General features: G+C 57.2%; 1 protein-coding gene across 1 annotated transcript; it reads right to left on the bottom strand.

Annotated features, from left to right (window-relative positions):
• Positions 1 to 964: 964 nt before the first annotated feature.
• Positions 965 to 2,386, bottom strand: ACTRT2 (actin related protein T2). Its single transcript, XM_025404330.1, has one exon. It carries the CDS (start codon positions 2,178 to 2,180, stop codon positions 1,047 to 1,049), a length of 1,134 nt encoding a protein of 377 aa, XP_025260115.1. The 5' UTR covers positions 2,181 to 2,386; the 3' UTR covers positions 965 to 1,046.
• Between the last annotated feature and the right edge of the window lie 14,184 nt (positions 2,387 to 16,570).

Here is a 16,570-nt window from a genome sequence, read left to right as displayed (position 1 = left end):
GATTGAAAGACATACGCATTTCAGGTAAATGGGTTTGTTTCATTCAGGCTGAATTTCTTGAGCCCTTTTTTTCCCTTTCTTTTTTCCGCCTGCATTGCCTCTCCCTCCCTCTTCCCCCTGCGACATGCTGGAACCCACAGTGCGTGCACCTGGTAACCACATAGAACACAGGCATGGGTCCATACAAAGCTGCAGACACAGGCAAAGACGTGGGGAAGGGGCGCTGTTTCTTTTCCAAAAAACCAAGGGAAGGACCATGTATAAAGAGTTATCTGTATTTTCCACTTCTCTCCCAATAATATTTTGGGTTAATTCCACCACATCAATGTGGAAAATTTCCCTCCATGCATAATTTACTCAACTGTTAACGTTGGTGATGGCCATTAACTCTGTTTCCAGCATTCTGCCCCCAAACAACGATGCTATAAACATCCTTGAAAATAAAAACAAACAGAAGAATCACACTCACTAAGCAGAAGTGTTGATTCTTTGTACTTCCTTTGGGAGCAGGACCCCTGAGTTTAGAGGGCCCTAAGCAAACAGTGACTTCTGTTCCTGTCTGTTCCTATCTGCTGAGAACGACACCTCCACCCTGTTCAGCCGCCCGGCCTCTCACGAGCAGAGCCCAGGCCCTGGCATGCTAGCTAAGGGCCCACATGAGTAGGGGTTTCTTGCTGAGCCCTCAGTACCAGGCGCACCCACTAGTCCCCACCCTCCCTGCCGACTCTCTCGGCCCACCTAAGACCCTTGTTTAGAATGCAGACTTCAGTGCCCTACTCGCCTGAGGTCCAGGGCCCTACTTTCCTACAAACTGCAGATGGAATAGTTGGACTCAGCCCGGGCTGTCTTGGGAGGAAGCAAAGGGGAGTGGGTGTGGACCAAGCCACTTCACAGATTCACCACCAGGGCCAGAAACGACTCTGCCGCCCCCAAGGAGGAACTGAGTGGAGGCGGCCACAGGTGCTCCGGTATTTGTCCTTTATTGAACATCCTCCCAAAGCTGGGGCTCGGGTTCACCCCCCACTGTGCCCCGCGAGAAGCGGCCTTCAGAAGCATCTTCTCTGCACTACGGAGCTCCCAAACTCCTTGAAGTCTGCGGCGGTGACCCACATCTGCTTGAAGCTACTCAGAGAGGTGACGATGGAGGCTCCAATCCAGGTGGAGAACCACCGGTCGGGGGGAGCCGTGATCTTGATGGGAGTGTCCTTGGAGGCCAGCTGTTCCAGCTCCTTGAGAAGCCGGTCATCCAGCCCGTGGAACAGGGTAGTGCCCCCCGACAGCACGATCTCCCCAAAGAGGATCTTCTGGATGTCGGCATCACACTTGGTGATGCTGCTGGAGACCATATGCGAGAGCCCGGGGCTCTGGCAGCCCAGCTGCTGGGGCGTGAACAGGGCCTCGGGCGCCTGGTACAGCGGGTCCCCGAGGCTGATGATGTTCCCGTCGGGCAGCTTGTACTCCCTCAGGACCTCCTCCGGCCTCCGGGAAAGCTCCTTCTCGGGCTCCAAGGCCACGTAGCACAGCTTTTTTTTGATGTCATCCACCAGGCCCTTGTCCAGCTCGCAGGAGAAGGTGTGGCCGCTGGCCAGGAGCAGCTGCGTGAGGAGCTCCGTGATGTCCCTGCCCGCCACGTGGAGCTTGGTGACTGCGTGGGGCAGGGAGTAACCCTCAAAGATGGGGACAGTGCAGGTGACCCCATCCCCACTGTCCACCACCAGGCCCGTGACGCAGGCCGAGGCGTAGAGAGCCAGCACCGCCTGGTCCGACAGGTAGAAAGCGGGCACGCCAAAGTTCTCAAACATGACTTCCGCCATCTTCTCTCGGTTCTCCCTGGGGTTCAAGGAGGGTTCCGTCGCGAGCAGAGGCTGGTCGCTGGGTTTCACACCCAGCTCCCACTCAAAGAGATGCTTCCAGAGTCTCTCCATGTCATCCCACCCTGTGATCAGGCCACGCTCGATGGGGGAGTGCAGCTGCAGGGCCTCGAGCTTGTACAGGGCCTCCTCCCCCACAAAGTACTTCTTCTGGTTGGCCCCTGCTGAGGGCGCCTGGAATTTCAGGTGCCCCACGATGGAGCTGACGATATGCCGGGGTCCAAACTCCCCGGACAGGCCCGCTTTGCAGAGCCCCGAGCCATTGTCGAAAATCACAGCGGGGGAGTCTAACGCGTGCGGATTAAACATGCCCGCAGCCTTCCCTTCTCAGCCTCATCAAAATAAAGACCAGCCCTCCAGGGCCACTTTGTGATGCAATAGGGGATCCCACGGCTCTCGGGGTGTCTCAAGGCAGGGCTAGCACCGCACCAGGGAGCCCTCCATTCTCAGGCTCAGGTCTGCTCTCCCTTCAGGGGGCCCCCGCCTGCTGAGGCCTGTTCTAGGGGGCTGCCTCCTAGGTAACAATCCAGCCAAGGCAACGATTGTCCTGAGCCTCAGCGGCCCTGGGGGCGGGGCTCTGAGTCCCCCATCCCCCACAGGGTGAGGAGCTCAAGAGAGGGAGGCAAGCGCATCCTAGGGTGGTGCTGGACAAGCCTGTGGGCTGAGGCAGAGACTTAGCTTTAGAGTGGAGAGAAGCAGCCCAACCTGGGTGCACCCCAGAAAACCAGCTTCTCTGAGCTGCAACCTCTGGGGTGACAACACTTCCCTGTGCTAAGGGGGAGAACCAAGCACCAGGTTGGAGGGGTGTTGTAAGCAATTCTGTCCCAACAGGCACTTAGAACGTGCTTTTGAATAGTGACTCCTCCAGGAAGCTCTCAGGGATTTCTCCTCCCTCCATCCCATTAGTCCCGGCTGTCTGGCCCACTGGGTGGACCCTATTCAAAGCCCTCTGGGCTGCTGGCTGCTGGAATACATCTCTGCTCTGGCTTGAGGCCAGGGCCCCTCATTCCTGTCTGCAGACTCTGAAGTGCCGGCACACAACAAAGTCCAGTGGCCACAGAGTTGGGAACCCCAACAGCCCCGAAGATATGGTCCACTGGTTTCACACGGGCAGCCTGGATTGCAGCCTGTGACACCTCTCTGTGTCTACGAGCTGCCACACAGTCAGGCCACAGCCACAGAGGAACGCTCAGAGATGACCAGGCCATTAAGGGTCAAGGTCTGAACACAACCAGGAAGGAGGCACTGGGCCAGGCCAAGGGCAGCAGCTCCGGACTATGAGAGGACCCACAACAGTGCGTGCCCGGCACTCAGACCCCCACCTTGGTCTTCTGCTTGGGGAGAAAGTGGGAGGGGATCCAACCTGGGAACCAGCTTCACTTTTTTCCTGAGGAGGGTGGAGGTGGCCTTGGAGAATATGAGGTTTATTCCCTCTCTCCTGTCATATCCACAATCACCCTGCAGCCCAGCTTGGTCTCCCAAAGTTCTTCCAGAGGACGCCTCCCGGGGTCACTCCCCTCCTGGAGCCCCTCGGCTCCTGCTGGTGGCCCCCTCTGTGTGTCCTGCCTGCCCTGCTGACCCAGCAGCAGGCATTAAACCCACGGTGGTGTAGACACATGTTGTAGATGGGCAGTTTAGGCACGTGGCACAGGTAAGTGGTGTAAACACAAGGTATAGACGCATGGGATAGATGGGTGGTGTAGACACGCATTGTACACTCGTTGATGTGTGGTGTAGATGTGTCTTGTTGATACGTGGTTTTGTGGGCACCACTGATCTCTGGGCTGGAGTCAATAAAAACTTGATTATTGAAAGATTTTCCTAGAGGGCACCCCCCCAGAGGGAAACTGAGTCAAATGCATGCCAGGGCGGGTGTGGCTTTTAAATCTCCATTTCTCTGGAAACCGTGGCAGCCACCCCACAGCTTGCTTGCAGTTGTCTCAGAGACCTCCAGGCTCCCCGCGGCGGTAAGTGTGGACGGAGGCACTGACCCATGGGCATGGCCTGGGGCCCTGTGGCCTCCTTCGCAACCTGCTGAGCCAGGCCCTGGAGGTCCTCCCTGCCCACATCAAGGTCACCCTGCAGGTCCTGCTGAAGGTCACCTGAGGCCTGGCCAGTGCTGGGGGACGGGGAGAGTGTCCTGGGACAGGGGCAGGCACCATCCCGACCCTGTTCCTGTTTGATAGCGTGCACGGGCAGAGGGTGCCTCCCTCGAACGCCGTCTTCCAGGCAGGTCCCAGGCTGCAAGGTGAGTTGTCCTCCGATGCCTTTCCGGTTCTACGGTGCGGCCACACTCACAACAGAAGGACCACCCTGCACGGGAAGAGCTCCCCCCACGCTGAACTGGGAGACCACAGGCACCAGTCCTGGGAGATACAAGTGGGCCCATCCCTGCTGACCTGCACAGGCGGGGGTCCTGGCAGAGGTGTGGCTGTCCACAAGGCTGGCCCTTTGAAGCCCTGGGACAGGATCTGGGTGGCTCTGTCCTGGCCCTGCAGAGGGGCAAGGGCCCCCTCCGTCACATGCCCTGCAGAGCAATAGCTCAACATCAGCCGATGCCGCCAGAGACGGCCCCAGATGGACACCAGGTTTACCCAGGAGGGCGACAGAGTGCCACTCAGGGATGGTATGTGCCCCCACCGGCTGAAACCTCTGCCCACAGCCCCCGGCTGAGCCCCCTCTACCTTGCAGAGGTGGTCTCGGCTTGGGAAGGGCCCCCAAGGCTGGGACGACCGAGCCTGCTGTGTTGTCTCACAGACGCTGGCTCTGCACAGCCCAGATCCACCATCAGCTGCAGGGATTGCTAAGGTTTCGAGTCTCACGTCTTGGGGAGAGCATTCCCTGGCTGGCTGCTGTGTCTTGGGGTTCCAGCCCGCAGCCTCACAGACGGTCTGCATCCTCGGTTCTCAGGTGTGGCTGGAAGTGCCTCGGTGTCGCCTGAGCTGAGCCAGGAGGAACGGGCTCTGACGCTTCCTAGATTCTGGCTCTGCCGGTGGCCACAGTGGGAGGCGGTGACAATGCTGGGTGGGGAGGGCTCTTGGGTCAGGCACAGAGACACGTTGAGGTGGCCCTGGGTGGGCTGGGGTCTTGGGCATCTGCAGGCAGGACAGAGGAGGAGACAGACCCACTAAGCCCGGGCTGCTGAGCTCCTGGCGGGGTGTTGTGGGGCTTCTCTGTTCCTCCGTCCCCTGTTACTGTCACAAGGCACAGTCACAGCGTCCGAGGCACAGCCTCTTACCCTTGTGCACGTCCTGCAAAAACACACAGGCCCCTGTCTCCGCCCTCCCCGGCCCAGCTGCTTCCCCAGCCTCCGCATTAGGTCTGGGACTTTCCACCTGTTTCCAGCTCTTCTCGGTCCCTCCATGACCCTGCCAGTCCCCGCTTTGCAGGAGACAAGGGCATACCCACAAGTACACAGCTGGGAAAGCCGGGGCACAGGCAGCACTGGCCAGGTCCTTTTTCCCTAAATGTTTTCTGTCCCTGCTGAGCCTGGGAGCAGTGGTGCCCTTGGCCCTGGGTCTGGTGGCCTGACTCATCCTGGTAACTCAGATGATCGTGGCCGGGGTGCCACGTGCCCAGCAGAGCAGGCCCTGTGAAGCCCACCACGTTGCTGTTTGTCTATTTGGGAGAAGCAATTTGCAGGCAGGGTGATCTTGCCCCAGTTACCATCAGGATGCTTGGACACCCGGGGCGAGGCTGGCTCCATCACCGTCATATCTGGGTTTGCTGTTGGAGCCGAGAACCTCAGGGGCAAGGCCCGGCTCAAGGCCCGGCCACTGGCTAGGCAGGCGCTTCTGTCCTAGCTGCTCGGTGTCTCACTGGGCTGAAGATTGTCCGCCATGTGGGCAGAGCCAGAAGAAGCAGGAAGGACCCTGAAGACCCCCCACCAAGGAGGCAACTGTCTGGGGCTGGCACCACGTGGCCACTGAGAAGATCCAGTGGGTTTATGAGCCACAGCCCACGTGACCTTGTACTGGTTTCCAGCTGCTCCGGGGCAGAGGTTCCTCCCTGCGGTTCTCAGTTCTCAGGTGCCTGGGAACTTCGGCCTCCTCCCGGCAGTGGTGGGAGACGCCGGGCTCGCCGTCCATGAGGAAACATCTTTGACCCTCTTACTACTTGGTCTACACCTCCTGGAGGTGCCCGTGTGAGACGCACGGGGGTCCTTGTCACCTGGAGGGGTTTGATGTCCAACTGGACAGAAACCCCAGTGACTGAGCCTGAGCGGACTTGGAGCTCAAGGGGAGCGTTGGTGGTGAAGGTTGTTATTAACACAAGGACGTCCTCCTTTCCCTGCTCCAATTAGAGGCCACAGTTCCGCCTTGGCCCGCCCCGCCCCATGCTGACCAAGCCTCATAAATCGCTTGAACAAGTTTATGGGCAAGCTGGCCGCACCGCCGTCCCCCATCCAGGGCAGGGCTCACCCTGAGATGATTCTAGGGCCATCATTTCGTCCTACACAGAAAGCCTCATTCTTCCTTCTGCTGGAGTAGTCGCGCCCAGCACAGGCCCCTCCCACTCCCCCAGCAACCCCCACCCACCTCCCATCCCCGGGGAGGGGCCCCGAGACTGCAGCTGGAGGTGACGGACATGGGTGTCCCTGGGAAGCTGCCAGGCATGTGAGCTTGGAGTGGGTAGCCCTGTATCTGCTGGGCACCCCCTGTCCCCACCAGCCTGGCTCAGGGTGCCTGGGTCACCCAAACCCTGGGCGAGGGGCCTCTCTGTCGGCCCCATTGTCCCTGGTTCCATCTGTCACTGGTGGCCAGAGCCTCAGCCAATTATTGACCAGTGGACAGGGCTCGTTAGTGCCGGCCCACATCTGGTGGCCAGATCCCGCTGGCTGCGGGTTCCATGCCGGTGTCGGCAGTGAAGGAACAGGGCGACTCTTAGATGGCAGGAGGCACACTGTCCTCGAAAGAGTGAGGAGGGTGTGGGGAGCACAGGGCCCACAGGCGGTCGCAGGAGGACCCGGTGCGGCTGCTCCCCCACCTGTCTGCCCGTGCATTCTCCCTGGCAGCTCAGCCAGAAGGGCCCAAGCCCCAGCATTCTCCCTGGCAGCTCAGCCCTTGTGAGTCCCTGAGATGGAATCCGAGTCCCCTCCATCCATCTACCCACGCAGCCACCCACCCAGTATCCGTCCTTCCAGCCATACTTCATGCAGCCAGCCTCCCACCCTCTCCTGGCTCCCCCCTCCCCCTCCCTCCCTCCCACCTCCCTCCCTCCCGTCCTCGCTTCCTCCCTTCTCCCTACCTCCTCCCTCCCTCCTCCCTCCTTTCCTCCTGCCCTTCCTCTCCCCTCCCTCCTTCCCTTCCTCCCTCCCACCTTCGTTCCCTTCCTCTCTCCTTTCTCCCTCCCACTCTCCCTCCTCCCTCCCTCCCTTCGTCCTGCCTTCCCTCTCTCCTTCCTTCCTCCTTTTCTCCCTCCTTCCTTCCCTTTCTCTCTTCCTCCTTTTTCTTCATTCCTTCCTACTTATCTCCTTCCCTCCTTCCTTCCTCCTTCTTTCCCTCCCCTGTTCCCATCCTCCTTCCTCCATTTGCCCTCCCCTCCCTCCTTCTTTCCTCACTTCTTTCTTCCTACTCTCCTTCCTTTCTCCCTCCCTCATTCCCTTCCTCCCTCCTCCCTCCCTCCCTCTCTCCTCCCTCCCTCTCTCCTCCCTCCTTCCTTCCCTTCCTCTCTCCTTCCTCCCTCCTTCCCTTTCTCCCTCCTCCCTCCCTCCTCCCTCCATCCCTTCCTCCCTCCTCCATCCCTCCTTCCCTTCCTCTCTTATTCCTCCCTCTTTCCCTTCCTCTCTCCTCCTTCCCTCTTTCCTTTCCTCTCCCCCCTCCTTCATTCCCTTCTTCTCCCCTCCCTCCCTCATTCCCTTCCTCTTTCCTCCCTCCTTTCTCTTCCTCTCTCCTTCCTCCCTCCCTCCCTCCTTTCCTCTCTCCTGCCTCCTTCCTTTTCTCTCTCCTCCCTCCCTCCTTACCTTCCTCTCTCCTCCTTCCCTCTTTCCCTTCCTCTCTCCTTCCTCTCCCCTTCCTCTCTCCCCCCTCCCTCCTTCCTTCCCTTCCTCTCTCCTCCCTCCCTCCTTCCTCTTGTTTCTCCTCCCTCCCTCCCTCTTTTCTTTCCTTCCGTGGTGCCCAGAGCCTCAACCAATTAGTGGCCAGCAGGGGTGGTCTAGGGTGAGTGGGGGCTCCAGCTTCCCTGGTCAGGGGATAAGCCCCACCTAGGCACACACTGGGTGCAGAGGTGGCCTGTCACCTGGGACAGGTGTGGCAGGAACCTGAGATGGAGGTTTGGGAATATTGGGCTCTGGATGCTAAAAAGACAAGGGGCCTCCCTGCAGCAGCTTCCAGGGCTCTGTGACTTGCTCCCCGACTGCAGGCTGGGCTGGAAAATGCAGACCCCAGGACCATCTCCCTTGTGGGGTGTTGGGTAGGTGTCAGCCATGAGGGTGGGTTAAGCCCTGGGGCCCAAGACCACATCTCAGTGGCATCATCCACATGCAGACAGAGGCTGGTAGACAGCTCCGCGTGGTGCCCAGAGATGGGCTGCTGCCGCTGAGGGCATCCTCACAAAACCCACATCCTGGGGACTTCGACAGAGGCTGCTGACCTCTCACAGTTCTGAGCCTGGGAGTTTGAGATCAGGTGCCAGCACTGCGGGGTCTGTGAGGGTCGTCTCTGACTGCATCCTCAATGGCAGAGAGGGAAGGGACTCTGGTCTCATTCTCTTCTCACAAGGACTCTAATCACCTCCCAAAGGCCCCATCTCCTGACCCCACCATGCTGGGTGTTAAATGGCTTCACAGAGAACTCTGCAGGGGAACATTCAGTCCACATGGGACCGGCCCTCTTTAGCTCTCCATGCAGGGGCCTGGAGTGAGGCTCATGGGCAAGGTCGCCAAGGCTTGAGTGCCAGTGCAGCCCCAAAGCACTCATGAGTGTGCACATCCTCAGGTGAGCACTGCTCAGTCATCAGCATTATGAGTACTGTTGTTATTTTCCAATGCAGGGGCTCGGTGCTTCCCCTGGCCAGGACTCAGTGCCTCACTGCAGGGCCGGGGGGAGCATCCAACCCTGGCGCAGGGGAGGAGGAGAGTGAGCCCGGACACTGCCAAGATGCCAGGCACCTCTGCCTGGAGGAACAGAGGCAGGAGGGTGGCGGGAGGACCGAGCTGCAGGGACACTAAGTCTGGAGGCTGGGCAGTGCCTTTGCTCACCTGCCTGGGACAGGGTGGCATCAGCGCACAGGGCAGCCTCATTCCTCTGGACTCGGAAACCTTTTGCTCTGGGCACGCATGTGGTGGGGGGTGTGGGAGCCAGGCCTCTCCTCTGCCCCATCCACGGCAGGTGAGGCTGGAGCAGGCTTGAGGCTGACTGGGCAGGGCCACAGGCATAGGGGCCTGAGGGATGAGAACAGACCCTGCCCACGCCCACCTCCCTCCGGAGAGCTCTGCTCGCATTTGTATTATGACTTGCATGGGGAACTGGGCTTTGACCTGGAGCGTTGGCACCCAGCACGGTGTGAGGTGCCAGGAAGCCCCCTCCCAGCCCCTCTTGCTGCTCCAGTGTCACTGCAGTTAACCTGGGCCAGGCGTGTCCCCCACGTGTCCCCCACGTGTCCCTGCCCCTCCTCCGAGCGAGCGAGCGTGTGGAGCACGGTGCTGCTCTTCCGAACAGCTGCTCAGTGACCTGTTGTCTGCTTTGCCCATTTTATTAGACCAACCCGCTATTGAGGTGTTTCCATTTAATAATTGTTCAATTATTGAGGTTTTTCTGTTTCTTTATTTTTTCTGTTAGAAACGAAGTGCCATCAATTGCATCGCACATCCACTTGCACATGCTTGCTGTGTACTCAGGGGCTGCACTGGAACTCAGGGCTGGTCCGTCCAGGGCTGCACGTGCTCACAACGTGGACAGAAACTGGCAGAAAAATGCTTTCCAGCTTCCTCCTTCCCTTTCCCAGGGTCCAACACCCCCTATGTGAAGAACCACGGGACAATTCCTCAAAGGGTTGCTTTCCTCCCAAGGCCTTCTAAAATCTCCACGTGAAAACTCGAGGGCGAATGGAGGGGTGGATTCTGGCAGCCGTTGCACCTGTGTCCTGGGGCTGCTGGAAGCACGTGCCGCAAACTCAGCGGTGGAAACAGCAGAAACTCATCCTCCCGCAGTCCTGGAGACCGGAAGTCCAACATCAGGGTGTGGATGGGGCTGCCAGCCTCTGAGGGCACTGAGGAGGCACCTGCTCCGGGCCCAGCTCCTGGTGTCTGGGACTCCTGGGCTGTGTGGGTGGCATCACTCTAGTGGGCCCTGTTTATGCCTCTGCATCTGGTTCCCCTTCTCCCAAGGACACCAGTCCCTTCGGGTTAGGGCCCACCTCAATGATCTCATCTTGCCTTGACCATCTGCAAAGACTCTATTTGGTCTCATTCCCAGGTGCTGGGGGCTAGGACGGGAATACGTGCATTTTAGAGGGAGCCAGAGTTCAGCAGGTGCTGCCTGCCCGCTGGGAACCAGCTGTGTTTGTTCACAGCAAGCAGCGGTGCTTCCTGCCTTGGGGATCCAGGTGACAGCATAGCACCCAGTGAGAGGCGGGAGCCTGGTGGGCATTTCAGGAGAAGCTGCTGCATGTGGAGCAGAGAAGGAGGGGCCATGGTCCTGTGCGGCCGCGTAGGGAGTTACTCTCCAGTCCTCTCCAGCTGGGTAAGGAGTTACTCCACACTTTAGCAGCTTAAGACAAGTGTTTCTCATCTCACATTTCTGAGGGCCAGGAATCTGGGCACAGCTTGTGTGGGTGCCTTTGGCTCTCAGGTCCTGATGAGGCTGCAGCTGGGCTGTGGGCAGGGCCTGCGGTCTCATCTGAAGGTTCAGTGGGGAGTGAGAGGGGAGTTTGACCTCCAAGCTCTCATCTAGCCATTGTCTGGTCTCGGTCCCTTGCCACATGGGCCTCTTCCGGTGGCTTCACACATGGCATAAGCTTCCCTTGGGGAGACCAAACCGAGAGAGAGAGAGAGAGACACAGAGACACAGACAGCAAAAGAGACAGAGACAGGGAGAGAGGAAGAGGGAAAGAGAGAGCCAGAGCAAAAGGTGGGGAGAGAGAAGGAGGAGACAGCCAGCCAAGGCAGAGGCCAGAACCCTCTCTGGAAAGTGGCATCACCTGTGCTGCTCTCCACCCATCAGAAGCGCTCTGGTCAGCCCAGCTGAGGGGCAGAGAGGTCATCCAAAGGAAATGGCACATCAAGGGCCATCTTGGAGGCCCCCTGGACAGGACGTAGGCCAGGGCCCCAGGACTGAGGCTCAGAGTCACCCCCTGGGAGCTCCTACCCAATTCCAGCCCCTCCAGCGCTGTCAGCCAGTGTCCGGGCAGGGCTGGGGGCCGAGCCCGCCAAGCACAGCCTTTTGGGGAGTGTGGCTCCCGTGGCACGGGGCAGGTGGCAGGGGCACCTGGCAGGGCTCCTGAGAGATTGGTGGGGGGGGCTCTCCCTGCTTCAAACCACGACTTCCACCCAGTTCCTCATTCTTCAGCATCGCAGGTCCTGATGTGCGACGTCCGGAAGGAACTGGGTCTTCCTCTGCCCCTGCATCCGGGGAGAAGCCTGGCTTCCCTGTCCCGGGAGCCCAGAGCCAGGCGGGTCCCGCGGGAGCGCCGCGTGGGGCCCTCAAAAGAGGGGCTTTCTCGCCCCCTGCCGGCGCGCGGTGGGACTGCCACGGGCCTGGGGAGGCGGCGGGGTGGGGGCGGTGGGGATGCGGGGACAAAGCTGACTTGCTAATTTCACAGAGGCAGGACCATGGGGGAGGGAATAAAAATCAATGTTTGCTAAATAAGGGGAAAAAATCGCCCTGCCTCGGTGGGGAAAAGGTTTATTTTCAAGTGTATTAAAGTGATTACCCAGAGGAAGGCCAGGCAGAATGAGTGTGTGTGCAGGGGGCCAGCGCTCGTTTTCCCAGCACGGCCTGCAAATGCGCTCCCTCTGACTGGACACAGCCGAGCTTTTGGTTTTAAATAGTTTATAACATTTCAGATGCAGCTCCTAAGTCAGCAGTCCCCGGAGACGCTCAACAGACTTCTACACTTAGCCAGTGATAAATAACCGGGAGAACACAGGGCCTGGAAGGATCCAGATTTAATTCAAAGAATTTAAAATCGAATGTTGAAAGAGTGCTTTGCATTCATGAGGCGTGCTCACTTCCAGCTGGAGAAAGAAAAGGCTTTGTGTTTGGGGGAGAGGCAGGAGAGCTAACCTTTCTGCCATGTGCCTGCCGCTTCCAACCGGCTCGCAGACATTTTTCATCTGCAAATGGCAGGCGTCGTTTCTGGAAGCCGACACGAGGAGAGATTTATCATCTCCGTGGACTTTCGGCTCCAGGTGGAAGGATTTTCCTCCACGGCGAGGTTGCCGCCTAGCCAGCCCTGACGGGGAGGGGAAGGTCCTGCCCCTTCTCTGTGGACACCTCTCTGGTTTCCAGATGGAAGTGCTCCCAGCAGAAGTTGTTGCGCGCTGCAGGCCCTGGGCTGTGTCCTGGATGACAGTGCACGTGCTGCCGGCTCAGGGCCGCCTGGTCTCTGTCACAGGTGGGGCACATCAGGGGCTGGATGGCCGGTCCAACACGTCCTGCACAGCCAAGGCCATCTGAAGAGGGGGCTCCTGGCCGAACTACTCCCTTCCTACCTGCTGCTTCCCCTCATTCCAGAGATCAGGACCCTGGCTGGGCCCCAAGGGACTGGAATTGCAGCTCATTCGAGCCTGAGAATCCACATTCAGTTTTGAAGGATCTGTGCACCTGGGTGTACCAGGTTGAATAACGTCCACCTGGCACCTTCGGAATGACTTTATCTGGAAATAGGGCCTTTGCAGATGTAACTAGGTAGGTTGAAATGTGGCTATACCGGATTAGGGTGGGCCCCAAACCCAATGACTTGTGTCCCAGAAGAGACACACGGAGAGAATGCCACGTGACAAGGAAGCAGAGATTGCAGTGATGTGCCCGCAAGCCCAGGAGCTAGGCGGAGATTGCAGTGATGTGCCGGCAAGCCCAGGAACTCCAGGAATGGCTGGCCACAAACAGGGAGGAGGCAAGGACCAATTCTACCAGAGTCTAGAGGGAGCAAGGCCCTGACCACACCTCAGTTTGGGACGTCTGGTCTCCAGACCATAAGAACATAATGACACGGAAAGCTCATCCGTGTCAGGCTAGCATTTTCCAGATCCTGTTTTAAACAGCCACAGAAAACGAATGAAGTGGTTCATCAGAGCCACAGATTGATTGTCAGAGCTTTTCTTAGGTTGCGAAGCTGCAACATGCTCCACCTCTCTGCTGTGTCCCTACTTGACATGGTTTGGCTGTGTCCCCACCCAAATCTCATTTTGAATTATAGTTCCCATAATTCCCACGTGTCGTGGGAGGGACCCAGTGGGAGGTAATTGAATCATGGGGGCCGGTCTTTCCTGTGCTGTTCTCGTGATAGTGAATAAGTCTCACGAGATCTGAAGGTTTTATAAAGGGGAGTTCCCCTACGCACGCTCTCTCTTGCCTGCCATCATGTAAGATGTGACTTTCTCTTCCTTTGCCTTCTGCCATGATTGTGAGGCTTGCCCAGCCGTGTGGAACTGTGAGTCCATTAAACCTCCTTTTCTTTTCTTTGTTTTCTTCTTTTTTTTTTTTTTGAAAGAGTCTCTCTCTGTCACCCAGGCTGGGGTGCAGTGGCGTGATATCAGCTCACCGCAGCCTCTGCCTCCTGGGTTCAAGTGATTCTCCTGCCTCAGCCTCCCAAGTGGCTGGGATTACAGGCATGTGCCACCAAGCCCAGCTAATTTTTGTGTTTTTAGTAGAGGTAGGGTTTCACCATGTTGGCCAGGCTGGTCTTGAACTCCTGAGCTCAGGTGATCTGCCTTCCCCTGCCTCCCAAAGTGCTGGGATTATAGGCGTGAGCCACCACGCCTGGCCCCTTTATAAGTCATCCAGTCTCAGGTATGTGTTTACTAGCAGCATGAAAACAGACAAATGCACTACCCTTTCCCCTAGTTCTGCTCTGAGGTGGCCCCTGGGTGCTCTGAGCCCCACAGATCCCCTTCTTCAGCCAGCTTTCCCTGTGATCCCCCACTGTCCACTGTCCACAGAGAGAAAACCACACTTGCCAACTCATCTTTTAGAAATTATGAACTTTCCCTCTTGCTGGCTGTTATTCTTTTTAAGAGGACCCGCAGGGCCTTTGAGTGGAAGGTACCACAAAGGCAGCTGCTAGTCTCAGACTTCACTCCCAGCTTGGATGATGGAGGCCTTGGAGAGTCTTTGGGGAGAAGTGGAGGCTGGGGGTCCATTGGCTCTGGGCAGCTGAGAAGGTTGGCTCCCCACATAAGCAGGTCCCAGCCTCACATTGCAGCTCAATATCTCTCCCCCAGAGATATCTCAGTGGAAAGCCTGTCTATGTCAGGCTTGTATTTTCAGGTTCTGGGCAACTGTCAACAGATTTAGGATTTTAGGAGGTGGGGATGATTTATTTAGAAACAAACCCAACATTGACCTTATCAAGTGGCAGAAAGAGACATTTCAGGCTCCCCACCCAGCTTCTGAGGTTCTGCCATTTCCAGGGACCATGCTTTCACCTCCAGATGGGGAGGCAGCTCCAACAGGGGCATGTTTGGGGACTCTGTGACAGATGATGTGGCCATTCTGTTGGAGGGGATGAAAGAACTCTGCTCTGAAGAAGGGCCACACATGAGCCAAGCTGAGCCGCTCCAAGGAGCTGGCATTGCCTGTTGGAACTTTGCATCATCCCCTACTTTCTTGCCCAGGGGCGCCGTGCTCTGGGCCTCCTATGTGAACAGTCAATAATTACCTTTCTCTTCAGAGATTCTGCCAACAACAGCAGGGATTCTGCCAACAACAGCTGTGGAGCAGCTGGTACAGCTCCATCATCCCACAGGAGGTGGGCATGGAAGGCTAGACCAGGACACACCTCCTCCACATGCTGAGTCTGTATACTCGGCTCCACGCGGTCACTCAGAGCCCAGGGGATGGGCACCATAGTGTAGTCCATGAGACAGATGTGGGAGGATACTGCCTCCACTTAAGTGACACATGTCACTTCTGCTCACACCTCATCAGTCAGGACGAGTCACAAGGCCACGCCCACCTGCATAGGAACCAGGAAATGCGGGTGAGCAGAGAGCCAGCCTGGTGCACAGTCCTGAGCCTGCCCCAGATGGGCTTGCCTGATTCCATGGGACATGCCTATGCAGCATATTTCTCCTTGTTCATCTGAAATTCAAATTTAACTGGGTGTCTTAGGCCGTTCTTGCATTGCTATAAAGAAATAGCCAAGACTGGGTAATTTATAAAGAAAAGAGGTTTAACTCATTCATTATTCTACAGGCTTTATAGCAAGCAAGGTGCTGGCATCTGCTCAGTTTCTAGGAAGACCTCAGGAAACTTTACAATCATGGCGGAAGGCAAATTGGGAGCAGGCATGGCATGTGGTGAAAATAGGAGCGAGTGAGGGCCTGGAGGGGTGCCACACACTCTTAAATTACCAGATCTGGTATGAACTCAAAGCAAGAGCTCACTCATCACCAAAGGGATGGCCCAAGGCATTCATGAGGGATCCTCCTCCATGACCCAATCACCACCCACCAGGCCCCACCTCCAAGACTGGGGATGACATTTCAACATGAGATTTGGGTGGGGCCATACATTTAAACTATGTAAGTCCACCCCTGACCCCTCCACAATCTCATGGCCTTCTCACATTGCAAAATATAATCATGCCTTACAAACAGTCCCTCAAGGTCTTGACTCTAATTTCTAGGGTTAACTGAAAAGTTGAAGTCCCAGGTCCCAAGTCTCATCTAGAGATGTTTTCCTTCTACCTATGAGTGTGTAAAATCAAAACAAGTTATTTACTTCCAAGATACAATGGGGGCAGAGGCACTGGGCAAATGTTCCTATTCCAAAAGGGAGAAAAACTGACCAAAAGAAAGGGGCCATAGTCCCTGTGAAAGTTGAAACCCAGAAGGGCAGTCATTAAATCTTAATACTCCAAAATAATCTCCTTTGACTCCATGTCCCACATTGAGGACACTCTGGTGATAGGGGTGGGCTCCTAAGGCCCTGGGGAGCTCCACCCCTGTGGCTTTGCAAGGTACAACCCCCACAGCTGCTCGCACAGGTTGTTGAGTGCCTGTGGCTTTTCTAGGTGTAGGAGGCAAGCTGTGTAGGAGGCTCTACCACTCTAGGGTCTGGAAAAGGATGGTTCCCTTCTCACAGCTCCACTAGGTAGTGCCCCACAGAGTAGAGCTCTGTGTGGCAGCTCCAACCTCAAATTTCCCCTTGGCACTGCCCCAGTAGACATTCTCTGTGAGGGCTCCACTCCTGCAGCAGGCTTCTGCATGGACATCCAGGCTTTTCCATACATCCTCTGAAATCTAGGCTGCCAAACCTCAACTCTTACACTCTGTGTACCTGCAGGCTTAATACCATGTGGAAGGCTTATGGCTTGCACCCTCTGGAGCTGCAGTCTGAGCTATACCTGGGCCCCTTCAAGCCCAGGCTGGACCCAGAGCTGCCAGGATATAGAAAGCAGTGTCCTGAGGCTGCACAGGGCAGCAGGGCTCTGGGCCTGACCCACAAAATCATTTAGTTCTCATAGGCCTCAGGGCCTGTGATAGGAGTGGAGACCAGGAAGATCTCTGAAATGTCCTCAAGGCCTTTCTCCCATTG

Source organism: Theropithecus gelada, chromosome 1, assembly GCF_003255815.1.
Source record: "Theropithecus gelada isolate Dixy chromosome 1, Tgel_1.0, whole genome shotgun sequence".
In the NCBI taxonomy this organism is placed as follows: domain Eukaryota; kingdom Metazoa; phylum Chordata; class Mammalia; order Primates; family Cercopithecidae; genus Theropithecus; species Theropithecus gelada.
Note: the sequence above shows the minus strand (reverse complement) of the source record. Positions and strands in the feature narration are given on the sequence as shown.